The following is an 18,551-nucleotide window of genomic DNA, read 5'->3' as shown; positions in this document are numbered from 1 at the left end:
AAGCTTTATGTTTTTGTATAATATTAATGCCACAGCAAAAGTCAATGCAAGAAAGCATTGATGCTGTGTACAGCTGGAGTGGTGTATTGGGCTAGGGTCTTGGAGGGTGGATGCCTGGAGCGGTGCCGAGAAGCAGGGGTTCATTGCTGGGGGAGGAGAGAATACAGAAATGACTCTCCAAGGGACTGGGATACAAACTTCATGGATCCCCAAATCTACCTGCCTTTTGGACTTACTGAGATGTAAACGGGATTACACGTCTTGCTAGCAGCACCTTGATTCATAAAGTTCTGGTACTTTTGCCTAAATCCTGTCAACTTTACCTTCTTTACAATATTAAGTGGTTTAACTCTCTGCAGTTTCCCAGAAAGTCACCTTTTGCGTTTGGATCCAATGATATCACTTGAAAGCATGGATATTGCCTGTTAACTACGGTTCAAAAAAAAAGTTATGCTTCTCTGGTTTGAGCTATGCTAGTACATACCAAATTGATCTTTACAACCAGAAGAAAATGTAAGTGCAAGCTTTTCTGCTAGGCATTTCAATTCCAGGTTTTCTGGATTAACTGTGATCTCAAAGAGTACTTCCCACAAAACCAAAAAGGATTATCAGTCAGATCTGTGCATTTATCAGATATATTGGATCATAACCCCTTGCTTAAAGATACTGAAGTATCTTTCACCATGTTTTAAAGATTCTTATATAAAATTTATGTGTATCCCTGGCTGGAGAGTCCTTTCTTAAACCTTTATATTCAGTCTTAAAAGTTAATTGATCCCGTGTGAGGTTTTTTTGAAATAATCACGTTCTTCAAGCTGTATCAAACAGTCTTTTTAGTTCCTGTTAAGTCATCTACTGAAAGGACACAGAATTTGGGTGTAGTCATCGTTATTTGTTATTCCCAATGAATAGAATGATTCAGAACTAACTTCAGATCCATAATGTGTGTCAGATTGCTCAAGTACCTCCGTGTCTTTGCTTCCTCCTCCCTCACATGAAAAAAATAAAAAGCCCTGCAATAAATGTGAGGGAGTCACATGCCGTACAGGGTTAGGTCTCTGTCACTTCATGGGAACTGTGGCCATATAACCATTTCCTGAAGCTTGTGGGCTTGCACTGCAAGGCAGGATGAGGAATCGAACAGTATGTATAACCAAGATAGACTTACGAGTTACCTGAACTACATTGATATGTACAGAGTCTGCTGGGTTGCTGGTGGGGAGTGGTTTAAACAACTTGTAGGGCTTTCCAGAGAACCATACTTCTCTCTGAAGTTTGCAGCATTGATTTTTATAAAGTCTGTACTTCCCCACAGCAGCATTCTTTTGTAGAGACGATCAAGATTTGGTGCTGTTTGGTAAAATTGTTCTGTAGTCCTTAATCCATGAGTGCTGAGCCTCTGGTTTCCAAGATCCCAATTAGTGACTTACCAGAGATTATGCTCAGGCTGACAATTTGAAGAGAATCTGTGAGCCAGTGGGATCACTCCCTGGATGTGTCAGACCTGTAAAATGCAGAGTCAAAAGTACTGGAAATAGTTTAAGCAAATTAACTTCTGAGTTGGGTAAATTAGCCTGCTTATAGCTCTTCACTGCCGCAGTTAGTTCACCTTAGATAATCAGTTTAAAGAGTAGCTGAAGATTGTTAAACACACCATAATTGAGTTCTAACCTCTGTCAGGCTCATGTGGCAATCATAGAACCAAGTCGAATTAGCGCTGTAAGAGACAGGTATCTGGACAACAGAGGTTAATCTCAGGGAAAGAACGATAGCAACTGTTGATGATAATGTTGGTGTCTTTCCAGAATCAATAAGATGACTTTGTATGCCAGTAAGACATTTTGGTAAAAGACCAAGTAAAAAGTAATAGAAAAACAACAGTTACTTGATGTATAAGGCTATAATTTGTACTTTTTTGTTTCTCTAAAGTTGGTGTTACAATTTGTCTCTTTCCAGAGGTGGTTGGATCCAAACAAACCTATCAGGAAACAATTAAAAAGTGAGTACATGTATGTATTTCGTCAATTCATATATCGTTGTTATGCTGTTTTTCCAGGGTACCCTGATTAATTAGAAATTACTTTTCTTGACCGTAGGAGGATCCCCTCACAGTTTGAACTTCAGAGTTAAATTTTTTGTAAGTGACCCAAACAAGCTCCAAGAAGAATATACAAGGTAGGTCTCATTAATTCATCAATAAAACATTTCTCTAGATGGCTTATGTTTAAGGGGAAAACTATCTTTTTTTTAAGGTATGACATGGAAATTTTCTTTTAAATCATTTTTGTCATATATGCAAGCTTCTAATTTTTGCCTAATAATTACAGATATGAACTATGCAGTTGCACCAAATCAATATAACAAAAGGCCTCTGTGAATAAATTTACAAATTTATATGCAAAGTGAAGTAACTACATGAAGAAAATACTACCAAGTAGAAACAGAAAAGGGAAAATAGAGAAGAGAGGAAAAACTTAATCCCACTATTCACCAATGAGTACAAATTTAATTTTATCCTTACTTGTGTTCTCCTTTGTGATTAAAAAATTCCTGAGCTTTCTGCATTTTTTTTCTTGACACCCCCCATCTTCCCGCCCCACAGTTTTCTGCTTGGCACTAATAAAATTAATCTCTGTTTGTATGGTTGTAGTCTGAGCTTGAAGCATGTAAGCTTTGATAGCAGTGTGGTGGAGTCTGCTGAAGAAAATGCTCAGTGTGAATCAAGATAGGAGGCTTGTGAGTTACAATTAGTCACTGAAAAAATGCCTCAAATTTTCAGTATTCTTAATTAGTTCTGGTCTTCTACTTAACTGTCATGATTTGACAGGTTGGAATTTTTGGATGTCATCCCCATTCAATAAACGATATTTAAATTGTTAAGGATAGCTTTAGAAACGTAAGTACCAAAACTGTGAAAATTTGAGTCCACATTTGTTTATAATTTCTTTTGATTTGTCATATTTTGGACAAAATTTTACACACATCTATGCAGACAGAATTTATAAAATGAGTCCCAGAGATCCTGGATCAGGCTTTGTTTTATTGAAATATTTACTCTGAGAAAATTTGGCAATTTTCTCAATCGGAGTAATGCAAAATGTGTTATTTGAATTAGAGGACAATATGTAATATTCCTAAGGAGATGGAAAAAACAGTAAATGTTGATAAATATAAAGTAAACAGTAAAGAAAAGACAAAACTGTTTACTTTAAATGTTATGCTGTAAATACAAAGCTATAAATACAGGATCCTTTTAGATTAGAAATAGCGTAGGATTGCTGTATGTAGGTCAGCTCTGCCTTTTTTGCTAATAGGCCTAATTGCCCCTGAGAAAACTTGTTTGTATTTGGAATTATTATAAAGAGAGAGGAGTTATCCGTGGGGTTTTGGGGGTGAAGTTAGGATGCCATGTCACAAATACGGGGTCCTTTCACGTAATCAGTGTTTGTCCCTTAAAAAACAGAAGAAGAGAAACAAAGTGCAAACTTCTGACAATTCCAGCTCAAGCTGAGACTCTTTAAAGGTGCTCAGGTTTTATAAATTTCATGAAAACAGACGAATGAGTCGACATGTGAAGCCGTCTGAATAGATGTGAGGGAAAGGTTCAGTTCAAACTTGTGTCTTATTAGACCTCTGCAGATACAGGTGAGGGAGGCAGGTTATGGATGCCCCAGGACAGGAGAAGTCAACGGGAGCTCACCTCGTGTTGGAGAGTTTAGATTTGGGAACTTGTCTTGGTAGGAAATGGAGCTTCATCAGTTCTGCTCATGGAAGAAAGACTTGCTTATAATGTTGACTCCAGTTAGCAACAACTCTCTTACCCTTTTCTAGACATACATACATAGACAAAAAACGAAGATGAAAACATTGCTAACACAATGCCACCTTCATTGTTTTAGCTCACTTTGTTGTGCAGGCTTTTTCAGATCCACATTGCTAAAGCTTCTATTGATTTCCCAATTTGCTCAATAATATGCGAGGCTTTCGTGTTCAAACTGGGGTGGTTAGCTAACAAGTGTTTAACTTCACTGTTTGCTGAAAACTCTGGACAGAAAATGAACTCTGGTGTTCCTTCATCATGAGGTCCCTTAAGTACCATGGAATATTTCTAATAAAGCATTACACCAAAAAAAGTAAAATAAAATGAAGGTGCAGCTGCACATACAGTATGTTTTTGTCCTACATTTTTGGGGCCGTAAGTGTTAACAGGAAAAGTAGGAAAAATTAATTTGTTCAGTATATTTGTGAAGACACGCTCAAGCTAAGCATGTGAAGCATATCTTTTTAATATTAAAATTTAACTTGTCGTTTATTGCCTTTTTTAACAGGTAAAGAAATTTTGCTTTATCTGTCTTTTTTTTTTTTTTTTTGTTTCAGTATGCATTTTAAGGTGAAAAATTAAAAAGTATCTTAAGGTCTCTAAAGCCTGGCTAATGTCTCAGTTTTAACTCCTTGAGGTTAATACCTTAAACTAAGCTTCTTGCCATTCTGGTCAGTTAAAGAACCTCTAGGTAGTTTTGCAGGAGTTGAGCACATGGGGTAACATCTTTGCTTGTCAGTTTGCAAGTGTTTTCCCTCATTTTCTTTCAAACATGGATTGTTTTACCTTTCCACTATATTTAGCTTGTAAATGGTTGGATTTCTCTGTGTATATTTGTAAATGTTTGTGGAAGTCTTTAAGGTGGTGGTTAATCCACTTTCTGAAGACTACACAATTGTGAGAAGTCATGTGTAATAAAGTGATATATTTTATTTTTAATTTATTAGTGCAAGTTAATATTGGGAAATATTTAATGTTTGCTTTCAGTCAAACTTGAACTAGGTGTTTTTGATAAGTAATTTTGATGAGTGTTTATAATGAATGGGTATGGCTAAGTCTCTACTTTTGAATTAGAACTATAAGAAGGAAACCAGATGATTTTTATAATAGTAGTAATGTAGGACATCCCAAAAGAAATTTGTGAGAAAGCAGGAATGATGTTTAAATTTTCCATGCAGTGAAACTTTTTTTTAAATAAAAAGGCATTAGAGTCTAAATTCTACAGCTGCTTTTATGCCCTGTTATAAGGGGGTTATGTTGAAAGCTTAAGCTTGTGCTAACATCCTGCCATCTCAGTAAGTCTTGTTTGTTTACCCCACTTCAATCTCTGTGTCAGTGGAGGTTTGTAGCATGTGTGATTTGCCATGCGATATAAACATTTCTACTTCTTTGAAATTGTCTAAAACCTTTGAGTGAAATATGAAGGAACTAAACTGGATGAACAAAAGATTCATTCTGAGATGTTAACAAAATATTTGGGTTTTGTTGGAGAAACAAAGTGATTTAGAGGGAAATCTGTTTGCAGTGTTGGGTTTGTTGGGGTTTTTAAGTTATGGTGTTTCTGCTGCCGCTGTTTGGTGGGAAATAGTTCTTGTTTTTTAAAAAGTGTTCATCTGTTCCTTTTGCTGTTTCCATCTCCTTCCTGACTTGAAAGAGTGGGCTTGGGAAGACTAGATGAATTTCTAAAACAAGCTTTTCTCACGTTGTAATTCAATAAAACTTCAGAAGTTCTATTTTTATTTATTCAATGAAACTTCAGAAGGGCCACAAAAATGATCTGAGGGCTGGAGCACCTGTCCTACGAGGACAAGCTGAGAGAGTTGGGGTTGTTCAGCCTGGAGAAGAGGAGGCTGTGGGGAGACCTTATTGTGGTCTTCCACTACTTAAAGGGGGCCTACAGGAAAGATGGGGAGAATCTTTTTAGCAAGGCCTGTTGTGACAGGACAAGGAATAATGGATATAAACTAAAGAAGAATAGATTTAGACTAGACATAAGGAAGAAATTTACACTGAGGGTGGTGAAGCACTGGCACAGGTTGCCCAGAGAGGTAGTGGAGGCCCCATCCCTGGCAACATTCCAGGTCAGGTTGGCTGGGGCTCTGAGCACCCTGATCTGGTTAAAGCTGTCCCTGCTCCCTGCAGGGGGGTTGGGCTGGATGGCCTCTAAAGGTCCCTTCCAACCCAAAGCATTCTGTGATTCTCTGCAGTTCAAGGGAGGTCAGCTGGAAGGCGGTTGACATAGTAGAATCCACCAACTTTTATTTAAGAATGTAACTCAAAAGTACTAAGAGTAATTCTTTTAATTTAAATGGAAACAGAGTAATATCAAATACTGAATGAGAATAAATTGATTTTATCTACCTGGAGTACAAATTATTCTTATTAAGGTACCTCCGTACACAGATGCAAACTTCAACTTTTGGCTGCCATATTGAATAGTTCTGTTGTTTACACTCATTCATAGTGAAGACACTTATTTTTCCTTTTTTTAAACATAAATACTGGAAAATAAATCAGGTAGAATGTGAAATTTGAAGCCTTTTAGTGAAATATAATGTATAACTTCATAGCCTGTAACTAGTTTAATTTCCAAACTTGTATTATTTTACTAATCGCAGTTTAATTTCTTTCCCATAGGAGTTTAAGAAATAGCATGCAAAATGTAAAGTTTTAGTTTTGCACTAACTGAAAGCAAAATGCATTAAATAGATGAAAAATGGTTAAATAATTTTATTTTTAACTATAATTTTTTTTTTTTTAATAAGGTACCAGTATTTTTTGCAAATTAAACAGGACATTCTTACTGGAAGGTAAGACATTTTTGTTGTGTTAAACTCTAAATGCAACTTTGATTGAGAAAAAGTTAATGGTGAGGGGATTTTACCTGCAAAAATAGAAATATATTTAAAATAAATAACTGTTTATGCAAGTAGAAGTGTTATAATAATTATATGTCCACTTTGTTCATAGACTATGAAAGACTAGGCTTTTCAAAATAACCAAATTTCTTATGAAATATGTAATGTTATTTATTTCTCATTTTAAAAACAAAACAGATTGCCCTGTCCTTATAATACTGCTGCTCTTCTGGCTTCCTTTGCTGTTCAATGTAAGTATAACTAGTATTCATGTACATGTTAGTACTGAAATATGTAAAAAGCAGTATTGATCAGCTCCTAAAGAATGTACTTTGCGTAGCATTATATTGTGACGTTTGTGGACATGATGCTACTTTTCTCATGATTAAGGAAGTATGGTGGGTTGGTTTTTCTCCCCCAGCATGTTTTGCTGAATTAGATATGGAAAAAATACTGGTAACGCTCTCTGCTTTCCTTCTTTAAACCCATGCAGTTAAAAAACCCCCGAACAACCCACTTATTTCTTTGTATTCTGAAGCGTGGGGTTGGGTTTTTTTCTTGAGAATACTATAAAGCATTTTTTAGACACTTAAACATTTTTAACATACCATATAGTGAACCTCCAAATAGGTATGGAGGAATTCTGGGCATATCTGGCCAAAAAGTTCAGTACCCGTGTTGTTAATTTTAAGCCATCCAGTGAGTAGGTAAGTCTTGAAGACTGAGATTTAGTCCTCTTCCTCTCTCCCCATTTTCCTTCATAAACTTAAATTGTTCAGTGGAAAAAAACAACCCCACACCAACCAACCAACCAACCAAGAGACTGTTCAGCAGTTAGTTCTGGAAATTTGTAATTGTCAGGAATTCAGTTTTATAAGCAATCCTGATATATCCATCTATATTCATGTGTTTTTCTGCTATTAGAGATACTTGTCTCTACACTTAGTACTATGTATACTTTGTACATATCAGAGAAATAGTATTCATGTTAATCTTTTCAGAGAAAAAACGTGTAGTAATGTTAATGTAATGTTTTACGCATAGTTTTGATAAATGGTCACCTAATCCCAGATCAACTAATAGAGCAGTTTCTTTTAATCAAAACTCCCAAACTCCAACTACTTGGAAGTAGATATGTACTGCAAGTGCTGCCATGCCTTAGGGATTTGCCTTAGAAGAGATGAAGTCTTTGATAATGAAGCAGGCAATCTGAAAAGCTTAATAACATTTTAAGTTTTTAAGAATTAAATATGTTTATTTTTCAAATATTGTAGAAGTGGTGGGTATGCGCAGTGCTTTGTAGTTACATTTATATATGAGATCCCCCTGCTCTTAAGTTCTTCAGTGTGCAGACCTATCTAATGATTTTCTGTGCATGCCTATTACTAAACTCTCTCTGGGTTTAGCACCTGGGATTCCTTATAAATATAGGTAAATAGCAGAGGTAGATCTTGGACAGTCCTGTATCCTCTGTAGTGGATACTAGCAAGGCATGTGCTCTATTATGAAACCTGGTCCCATCGTCCAATTTTTAAATTATTTTAAAAAGGATCTGTTTCTGGCAATGAAAGTGCCCCAGACTTCCTTCCTACCCTCCCTACCCTTGCTTATCCTCCTGTTCTGTGAGCGCCTTCATCCCTCTTGTCAGTTCTTCCATGCCCCATAGAAGTGTCAGTCGGCCTGCCCAAGATACCATGTCATGCTGTGTTGCCAAGAACTTTCCAGTTTTCGCGTATGTTGCTTATCTATCACTGTAGACCTGTTACATGGATTGCAGATACTTACAGCTGATTTTTTTGGATTATAGTTGGAAATCCTCAAAGCCTGTACTTTTAGCAAATGTAGTTGTTTGTATGTTTTTTATTTTGACAATAAATGTGACTTCAATTTATTTCTTAAAATTTTAAGGTGTTAGAAATTATGTAAATGCACTTTTTAGTAGTTTCAACTAAAGTAGTTTCAATGTAGGTGTATGTATGTGTACTTTTTTCCATACATACAATTGAATGTGCAAAAAAATATTTTTCTAATGCTTCTGAATATATCTTGGTACAGAATGAGCTGGTGGGTTTTTGCAGATCTTAATGAAGAAATAGCAGTTGTAGTGTTAAAAATATATATAGTGTAATCACATGAAAAGCAAGCAAAGGTAAAAGAAAAAAAGAAAAAAATCAAATACCTTGAAGTATATTATTTAGTGCTAGCCATTATGAGAGCATTTATAAATTAATTTGTGTATTGAAAATTAAACACTTCATGAACTTCCTTCATAAGTACCTACTCGAAGCTCTCTTTAAATCATCTCCACGGTAATCACTGAGAATGTGACTGTTTATTCAAAAGGGAAAAGGGGAGTTCAAATGTCTTCTCTGTTTTTGTTTGGTATAGATAATAAAGTATGTGGGAGCAGACTCTTGTGAATTTGGGGGCATTGCATAATGCCAAGTACATCAGTGATAAACAATAACCTCTCTTTTTAATATTTTAGCCGAGCTGGGAGACTACAACCATTCAGAAAACTTGCCAGGCTACCTCTCAGACTATTCTTTCATCCCTAGCCAGCCTCAAGACTTTGAAAAAGAAATAGCAAAATTACATCAGCAGCACATGTAAGGATTTACAGCAGAAGATATTGACTGACTTTGTCAAATCCTGACTGCTGGTGCTGTGCTATTATATAAAAAAATGAGTATTCTGTCTTAAAGGTTTCTGGGGTTTTTTTGTTGTGGTTTTTTTTTTTTTTAAGAGTACATTTAATGTGATTTTTTTGTAGATTGTCTGTATAATAAGTACCATTGATACTCTGCACAGATAGAATATCTGACAGAATGACAGGGAAAATAAGTGAAAAAAATGAACATGTTAAAGGTACACTGAAAACAGTATTTGTGTGTATTACATGAGATAATAATTTAGCAGCATATAATTTCTTCAAGAGTTTTTTTCAGTCTTTGAGAATGCTCTGTGCATAAAGGCTTTGTTTTCATGGTGCTCTCACTAGTAAACAAGAGTTACTTTAGAAGTAACAAAGTCCTTTTCTTCGATATCTGCTCTTCCCTGTGTGCGAGTCTGTGACCTTTTACTAAAGAGGAAAAGGCCATGAAGCAATGGAAAATTTTTTTTTTTTTTTCCTTAGTGTGTAACATTGTGGTACTTTTTCAGCAATGGTTGGTATTTTAGAACTTAAGTGTTTTTTGTTACAGTTAAATTTAACAAAATGTAAGCTATGTTTACTGGGGCATGTTGTTGGCTTTAGAAACTACTGAATGTTATGTTACATTTCAGTCAATGGTTTAGCAAATTCTGTTAGGTAAAGAAATTGAAGTAAGCTGATGGTAATTTAAACTTTAAGGGTGAGCCCTGGAGAGAAATTGCTGTTATCAATATAAAATACAGGACTGCAAAAGTAATTTCCAGATTCTAGAGCTGCACAGACATTTAAATGATACAGTGCATTAGAAATAATATGTGTGCATTTGCAAGCTGTGTTGCGGACTCTTGTCAAATCTTTGTCTATGTGGAAGCACAAGTTTTTTTCCTGTTAAAATTTTTAGTTTACAGTCTGTTTATGGTGAGAAAGGAAATTCAGATTTCAGGATGAGGGTAGAAGTAGTAAAACAAATGTAGATTTTCTGTTTTAGCTCACTAGGGAGCCTGATGTGGGGGGTTATGTTAGAATGTTTCTGATTTAGATTCTTTCTTTCAGAGGGTTGTCTCCTGCAGAAGCAGAGTTCAATTATCTCAATACAGCACGTACGTTAGAACTTTATGGGGTTGAATTGCACTATGCAAGGGTAAGTTTGGATGAACTGGTATTGTAATGTAAAAATGGATTCCTCTCAGATTTATGGAAAAATAAATATATATTTTTAGTGAGCCTTCCTCGCTGCCGCTTAGAAGAGAAAAAAATGAGAATAATACTATCAGGTGCCTTACTGTGATTTACCAATTTCAGTAGCCGCTATTTCACTCTAGTGAGGGTATTTCTTTGCTTAAATTTGGGCTTATTCAGATTGTGTTATTCAGATTTAGTTATATGTGTGTTATTCAAGTTGAGCCTTGTTGGCCTGAATGCCAGTTCAGTTGGCTACTGGTGAATAAGAAAAACGTACTTGTTGAATGGGTGTTTGATATTTAAGGATCTGTCAGCTTTGAAAAAATGAAAAAATTTCGTTCTGATTAGAACCAAATTATAAATCTTTATTATTATATAATATGAACTGTTAATGTAAGGTGAGTGTACTATAACTTGATACAATGTCAGTTTTATCTAATAAAGCAAGTAGCTCAAGGTCTTGACTCAAACGATCTTAACCTGTCAGTACAGCGCTACCATTTCTGCAAAGCCTCTGAAAATAATTGGTTTTAGTCACTAAGACACCTCTGTTTTTTAAATATTCTTGTCCTACTCCCTAAGGTTAGAGAAACTTGCAGTAGAATTTGAAATGTACCCCACTTCACAACTGTCTGTACCCTGCTGTTGTTGCACACATTGAGAGACCTATAGCAGGTGTTTGATTAGAGTGTAAAGATATTTCAGGAAGAATGTGCTATTTAAATATGCTTACAATATTGTTTGTTTTAGAATCTGTCCTCTCTCTATTCAGAGATTGCTATTTCCTTTCAGGTAGGAATTTAAGTTGCTTGTTGCTTTTAGTGTAGCAAACATCAAGCCAGTCTGTTAGTGCTGCTGTTCGTCGTAAACTGCTAGAATACTCTGTGTTGTGAATTTCTTCGAAGTTGGTGGAAGACAGAAGATCTAACTTAGAAATTAAAATTCTGTGGTAGCTTATAAAGAACTTGGAGCAAACATTCAACTTGTCCTAAATAGGAAAGAGTAATTTCATTCTTACTTGTCTTATTAAAACACATTTCCTTCCATGTTAATTGAGATCTGTTTTACTATGGTATTTGTGTATTTAGAGAGAGAGGTGAGAATGAATATATATGAGGTTTCAAAGATATTTATATTGTTCTTCAAGTAATTTTCTCTTTTCTTTTAAAGGATCAGAGTAACAATGAAATAATGATTGGAGTCATGTCAGGTGGAATACTAATTTTTAAGAACAGAGTACGAATTAACACCTTTCAGTGGTAAGGACAGCTGTTTAAGCTAATGTTTTTTGTTTGGTATTTCAAAACATATTTTTACCACTACCAGTGTCACATGCTTTAAAAAACATTGAAACTTAGTTGTAGCATATGAAGTTGAAATGATTTCCCTCATGCTGTGCTATGGGTAATTTTATGATGGGGTTTTGTCCTGTTCTGCATGCTGTGCTGTTAAAATGATTGTGGTGCAAACTACAATGAATTGTAATACATTTTTTCCTTCAGGAGTTTGTAAGCATACTTTTATGTTTAACTAACTATATAGCCAGGGCCAGTGATATGGTCTAGCTCAGTCTTTAAAGAGACCACTGAACTTAAAAATATTAACGTGGAGAGTGATTGCTCTTACCTGTTTTGTCACATATAATTTAATTGCGCTCTGTGTGTTAAATTTAAGGTAGGTATGGCACTTCAGGATAACTGAGGTGGAGCATTCAGGGTATTGTCATCTCTTCATCCACAGATAACCGTTTTCATTATATGGATCAAAAAAGTGAATTTATTGCAGAAAATGCTGTCATTTATTTCTCCTCTTAACTAAAGTAGTTTTTAAAGCTCTTCTGTAAACATGGAGTTATCCTTATGAAATATGTTGCTCTAGTTGTGATCCTTGTGATCCTGTTCTTATTTACTCATGTAAGAAGGGGAAAGATCTAAGAGAAATCCTGTTCTGCACTATAACTTCTAAAGTGCTCTATAGAAGTGCTCTGCAGAAGTTATGTCACCTTCCCCAATGCTCTTTTTTAGTTCCCTCAGAAGGAACTCTCCCCTGATTTACTTTGCCTGCTTGGAATCCACTTTGATCCAGCCTTTCTTATTACATATATCGCTGAGTACGCTGTAACAGCATTCTGAGTGGGCGAAGTCAGCCATATAAAATTATCATAATAGATATTAGTTTACCAGGCACAAAAGCTTTTCGCTCTAGAAAAACGATGAAAAGTTTTGCATTTTTATTTGCTACTGATTTGTGTGCTTGGGCAATGCAGCACTGGACTTCTCTAAAGTTCTTGGCTGGTCTGCCATCTTCATATAAACAGATTAAATTGATTACCACAATTGAAACTGGAAAACCTTTTCTCTGAATTCAAATTGATATGGGCAGCTGGAATCCTTGGGGTTTTGTTGTTCTGTTAGTACAGGGTAAGATCCATTACCTATAATCAGTGACCCGTTCTCACTTAGTAAGTTCCCTTGCAGAGATTAAAGATGTTAATCACAGTCTTGATCTTTCCTGCAGCCCGATGAATTTCTGAGACGTTCTGGTTTTCTGTGCTAAGCTTAGTCTCAAGTTTTGTTGTAGGATGTTACGTATTCTGTGGTTTACCATGTTGAGAAACAGTGTGAATGGTCAAATTTTAGTAGATTTTCGGAGAGAGAAAAAAAGACAAAGCTATGATGTAAGTGTTATCCAGATACAATTGAACACGGTAAATGTTTTGCCTGTAAGCATTCCAAGAAAAGTAAGCTTGAGGCAATTACAGAGCATGTAAATTTTTAGTCTCCATGGTTAGTTGGGTAAATTAAAACTGGATCTTGCAATGATAACTCTGGAACTACTGTACTAGTCAGCCAGACCTTTGTAATAGTGACACGTTCTAAGAAAGATATCCTTCATGTGGTACGCGTTTTAAAGTATTAGAGCCATTTCTGGGTTAAGGCTGCTTTATAAATGCAATGCTGTAAGAATCAGGAAGGTTTTAGTTCAGACTGCTTTTACTGCTGGGGTTTTTTGGGAAAACAGTAGTAGTAGAAATAGGTTCTATAAAACACACCGGTAAATTACTAAGTACATGCAGTGTAAGTCATAATTAAGCTGCATGTCCCTACTGGAAGCTAGAGGTTTCTGTGAGCTCTGCTTCATATTGTTTGCATGCCAGGGATGCTGATCTAAATTCTTAGTGTGGTTTTTGTGTGTGTGTAATTACCTAAACAGTTCTTCTTTGTATTCAGCCATATCAGCTGACATCAGGGATATTAATTTCTTCCTGTGAAGACTAAAGTACCAACATAATTGGTCTTTACAAAAAAAAACCCCACCCTCCACTCACATGCAACACCCCCACCCCCACCCCCTCCCATTTCGTCCCATTATAGGCTTCCCTTTGCTATGAGTAAGGATTGGAAATGCCAGTTCTCGCACTATAGCTCAATAGTAGACCTGTTACCTTTCCTTTTTATCCATAGTCATGCAGCTGCTCCAGTGATACCAGTCCTGATACTTATTCTTCTTGCTTCTACTTATTCTTGCTCCTGTGCAACTGGAGCTGTGTAATGTCTTCCCAGTGCTTTATGGCTACAATGAATGTTTAGATATCCCTTTTTCAACACTCCTGAGCTGGCTTTTGAGACAAGTGAGAGGACAGACATGCATGTGTGTGGGAAGAAATAAAGGTTTAACTGTATTTCTCAGAGAAGAATCAAGTAAAATGTCTTTGCCCTCTTCCTCTTAATTTGATATTACATCTAAATTGCATATTGCAATCCTTATAATCATGGGGAGAAATGAAACAGGAGGGAGACAAGGCAGGAATAAGGCAAAACAAAGGAGGTTGCCTTTTAACCGGTGTGTCCTTACTTGATCTTCCTATATTGTGGCTAATTCCTCTTTTCCCCAAACTGTGCTACTAGGCACAGAGACCTGGGAATCCAGGGAGTAGGTCTTGCCTTTGAAGACCAAAAGAGAAGAGCACAGAGTACCTCAGCCTTTCCTTTGTTATTAGATCACCTGCTCAGCAGTGGAGACACTCTTTCCTTTGCCTCTCTTTTGCAGTTGATGTACCCCTAGAAAGCTTTCTTGCCTTTTGCATCGATTGCCAGTTGCAACTGCAATTGTGCTTAGGCTTTCCTAGTTTTATGCTTGAATGCGTAGGTAGTGCTTCTGTGTTCCTCCTTGGTCACTTGATCCTGCTTCCCCATCCTGTACACTTCCTTTTGTGTTTGAGCTCAGTCAGCAGTTCTCAGCTCATCCAAGTGGCCTCCTCCCACGCTTGCCTGTTTTCTAGCACATCAGGATTGTTATGGATTAAGAAGGTTGGCCTTTAAGATTGACCACCTCTCCTCAGTTCCTGTACCCCAAAAGGCAGCTTCCAAGGGATTTTGCCTACCAAAGCTCTGAGCAGGCTGCAGTTTCTTCTCCTGAACTCCAGGGTTGTTTAGTCTGCTGCATCCCTCCTCCCTTCCCTCAGGATCTTTAGCTTCGCTATCTCACAGCTGCTGGAGCCGAGTTTGCCTTTGACTACTGAGTCTCGACAATCCTTCCTTCTTTGTGAGTTGTGCTACCAAGAGCATCTTCCCTAGCTGACAGGTCCAGAACCTGTGTCAAAGAAGTCTTGGTCAAGAAATTCGCTGGATTGCTTGTGTCCTGCTTCATCACCCTCCCGGCAAGGGGTGGGGTGGTGAAGTCCTTAGTGAGAACCAGGGCTTGATATCATGAGACTCCTTCCACATGTTTGAATACAGTCTTCACTTTAGACTAGGATTTTTAAATATCTCTTCATTTAAAAAGATGTATCTTATGTTTTAGGATGTCTAAGATAACTGAAGACTGGAAAATCATACCAGGAAAATATTAGTAATGCCTGCGTGCTCTTACCCTTTTCCTTGGATATGGACCATTGCCAACAGTCAGAGAAAGGAAGCATAGGCAGACATGCCTTTTGCTTTGGCTGAGTATGGATATTCTTATTTAATGACTAGCAGGGTATGAGCAGTGCATATGAACTCTCTCTTATCTGCTTTATTTTTTAAAAATAGCTGAGATACAGCTTTGCTGAGTCATTTCTTTGTACTTTAATGGTGACTTTTATGGGTTGAGTTAGACCTTATTGTTATAGTTTCGAGTGTGTTCCAAATGGTTGCAGGCTTAAAAGGCAGCTGACCTCACTCTGCCTAAATGATGGGGTCAGATTAAAAACCAGTGTGTATAGCTTTCACCCTTATCATTCTTCTTGAGTCTGTAAATCACCAAAGGCACTAAGTTCTTTAGCAGAAGACGGAAAAACAAAGAGTAAAAGGTGGTAGAATGTTTTTATAAATGGAGTAATTTTGATTTATTTTCAGGTTTTCTGTTGGCATGCAAAGCAAATCTCATATGTTGTAGACAGTATGCAGTTCAGCTTTTAGAAAGGGTATATATTACAATGTTCTTTTAATAGTCCTCTACCCCAAAATTTTAGAAAATTAATCACAACATACTTCTGGTTAACTGCAGCCTGAATAGTCTAATAAAACTTTTTTCTGTTTTTTTCCCACAGTCAGACTGCTTATAATCACTAGTGTCTATCCCATCCAGCAAATTTAGGACCCCTCCCTAATTATTCTTAAGCAATTGTTTGTCATAGGAGGTGCTAAGAAAATTGCTGCATTGCTAGTGGAATAATTTGATTTCAGTAGATAAGTTGTAGCACCCTTTTTAGTTTCTAATCCTTGAGAAACTAACTTCAATAGCAACAATTTGCTAAGAACTGGCGGGGAAAAAAAAAAGGACAAAGTTATAGCTGCTGCTTTTTTTTTTTTTTTAATTTTTGTTAACTAATGGCAAAGCTAGGGAAGAAAAAAGAAATGGGAAAAGATAGAAACTCTCTCAACAAATTAGGACATCCAAGTTAGGTGCCTGCTCTGAATAATCCCCTGGAGAAAAATGTCTCCATTTTATTTAGTTAAGTAGATAATTTATATATATAGATATCCAACTTAGGTGCCTGTTAATGTTTTGCTTCTCATCCTTCCTAGTCTAGAGGGTTTTTTATTCAACAAGCTAATTAATATGCAAATAGTAATTCCAGTCACTATTAAGGTCCCTGTATATTCTTCATGAATAAGTTCATCTCAAAAATTGTAGCACTGTCTTCTCTGACATGTTTTTTTGGTTGGTTGGTTTTGGGTTTGTGGGCTTTTTCTTTTGTAGTTTTATCAAGCCAATATAATAACTTGAAGTACAGGGACCATCAGACACGACAGTTCAGATTAGTTGGGGTGCTTTGTATAAACATGCTGCATAAAAGGTTGATTGTAACCCCTGAAGAGTTTGCTGTGTAATTTCCTGCAACTTTGTGATCTGGATTCTCTTTTGCTTTGAGGTTCATGACAATTGTCAATGAAAAAATCTCCTTTGAGTTGAGATAGCATTCGAATTTACATTTGAATTTAGTGTTCTACAGTTTGCAGTATCGTATCAATTGTTCCTTTTCAAAGTCACAGAAGTTGCTGTGTTTTTTCTTGTTACAGTTGTAACCGTGGTTTTATTCTTGACCAAAATAATACTCCTGTATATTTAATAAAGGATGTGGATTATGCTGATATTGCATGTCTTTGAAAAAGTATATAATTAGATTGTGATGGAAATATGGCCTGTCTTTTCCCATTTAGCATAACTAGCATTACAGTGACCATCCAAAATTGTCTGGAATTACTGTCAGCATCTCGTATTTTATAGATAACCTGCAAGACAAAAAGATCTGTAGGCTGATTTTTCCCTGTCGTGATATTTTAAATGTTTTTTCCTCCTCATAGTGTGATGATTTTTTTGTTTTGTTTTTTAACTTTATAAATACCAAGATCGCAAGTCCTTATCTCCGTGTTTATATCTTGTCTGAGCTATTTTACTAAAACAAGTTCTGGTTATATTTAAAGACATGTAAGAACATAGAGAATCAGGTGAAGTTCAAAGTATTTTTTCATATTCTGAGGGATAATGAAAGCAGTCTCAGACAAGAGAACATTTGGTTGGAATGACCTGGGGATAGAATAGCTCTTTGGACTTTGGAACTGGGAAAAGGTACTTAAATTAGCAACTGCCTTGGGTTTAGGATGGAAACAGGTGAATTTTGTAGATAACTTAAATATGTGGCTCATAAATTTCAAATTGTACAACCTATTTTGTATAATCTTTGGTATCTTATTTTTTGTCTATTGAAATTTCATGGAAATGAAATGAAATCTGTTTTCTAGAAAGTATATTTTCAGTAGGTGTATTTAAGCCTTTAACCATGATTCAGTATACTAAGTGTTTAAATATTGTGATTTTATTTTTCATTTAGGTTGAAGATTGTAAAAATTTCTTTTAAGTGCAAACAGTTTTTTATTCAACTTAGGAAAGAATTGGTAAGTACCATCTTAAATTTCATCTCAAAAAATGAGAGCAATAAAATTTCTCCATGCTGCACGTCTGCATTATACTGACTGATATTATGTTGATTCTTGCCTTTATCTGCAATTAAAAGTCCAGTTTCACCAGCATTCTGGCTATTTCAGTTCTCAAGTGGGCCACTACAATGCTTTGTAAGACTTTTTTTCATTTGATTTGCCTTATATTTTAGATACATTTAGTTTTACAGCTGTATGCAGGAAATGTAACTTGATTATATAAGACAAATGTTGAAAAGGTTGAACGTAAATCAATATTAAATTTAAATTTCAGAAGAAACCAAATTAAAATTGAAGCTAATGTTTAATGCTGCTTCTAGTTGTATATGTGCTTGCAAGTAAATGTTTGATTAAAACATGCTGATTTATATCATTCAGATTTAGGAATACAAGTTGGCTTTCTTATCTCTTCTGTTTAAACATAATAACGTCTTTGCAGTTTTAAATTACATATGGTGATTTTTTATGCCTGCTTCTAAATTTGTTGGGGAAAAAGTTGAAGCTTTCTGAAGAATGTGTATGTTTCACTGCTTGTGGTGTGTGTTTACTACCTTGTGAAGCACCACAGGACTACGGCGCATTTAATTCAGCAAGAAATGGATTGTTCCGTGCCT

At 36.0% G+C, this 18,551-nt stretch overlaps 1 protein-coding gene across 8 annotated transcripts in view; it reads left to right on the top strand.

The window, feature by feature from the left end:
* PTPN4 (protein tyrosine phosphatase non-receptor type 4) overlaps positions 1 to 18,551 on the top strand; it is a 116,030-nt gene that overhangs the window by 51,807 nt on the left and 45,672 nt on the right. For 6 of the 8 annotated variants that reach the window (XR_012831084.1, XR_012831085.1, XM_075711700.1 and 3 more), the window contains 8 exons: positions 1,930 to 1,999; positions 2,097 to 2,175; positions 6,586 to 6,630; positions 6,877 to 6,929; positions 9,167 to 9,287; positions 10,385 to 10,472; positions 11,684 to 11,772; positions 17,832 to 17,895. Coding sequence is in view for 6 of the 8 variants with exons in the window: in XM_075711700.1 (XP_075567815.1) it covers positions 1,930 to 1,999; positions 2,097 to 2,175; positions 6,586 to 6,630; positions 6,877 to 6,929; positions 9,167 to 9,287; positions 10,385 to 10,472; positions 11,684 to 11,772; positions 17,832 to 17,895 (609 nt within the window). In the remaining 2 variants the exon portion in view is untranslated. Of the gene's footprint in view, positions 1 to 1,929; positions 2,000 to 2,096; positions 2,176 to 2,479; positions 2,498 to 6,585; positions 6,631 to 6,876; positions 6,930 to 9,166; positions 9,288 to 10,384; positions 10,473 to 11,683; positions 11,773 to 17,831; positions 17,896 to 18,551 lie in introns of those variants that run through there. The other 2 variants (XM_075711703.1, XM_075711704.1) reach the window with 2 other exon arrangements.

The sequence above is a fragment of the Pelecanus crispus genome, chromosome 5 (assembly GCF_030463565.1).
Source record: "Pelecanus crispus isolate bPelCri1 chromosome 5, bPelCri1.pri, whole genome shotgun sequence".
Taxonomy (NCBI): Eukaryota; Metazoa; Chordata; class Aves; order Pelecaniformes; family Pelecanidae; genus Pelecanus; species Pelecanus crispus.
The sequence above is the reverse complement of the archived record's forward strand: the minus strand, read 5'-3'. Positions and strand labels throughout refer to the sequence as shown.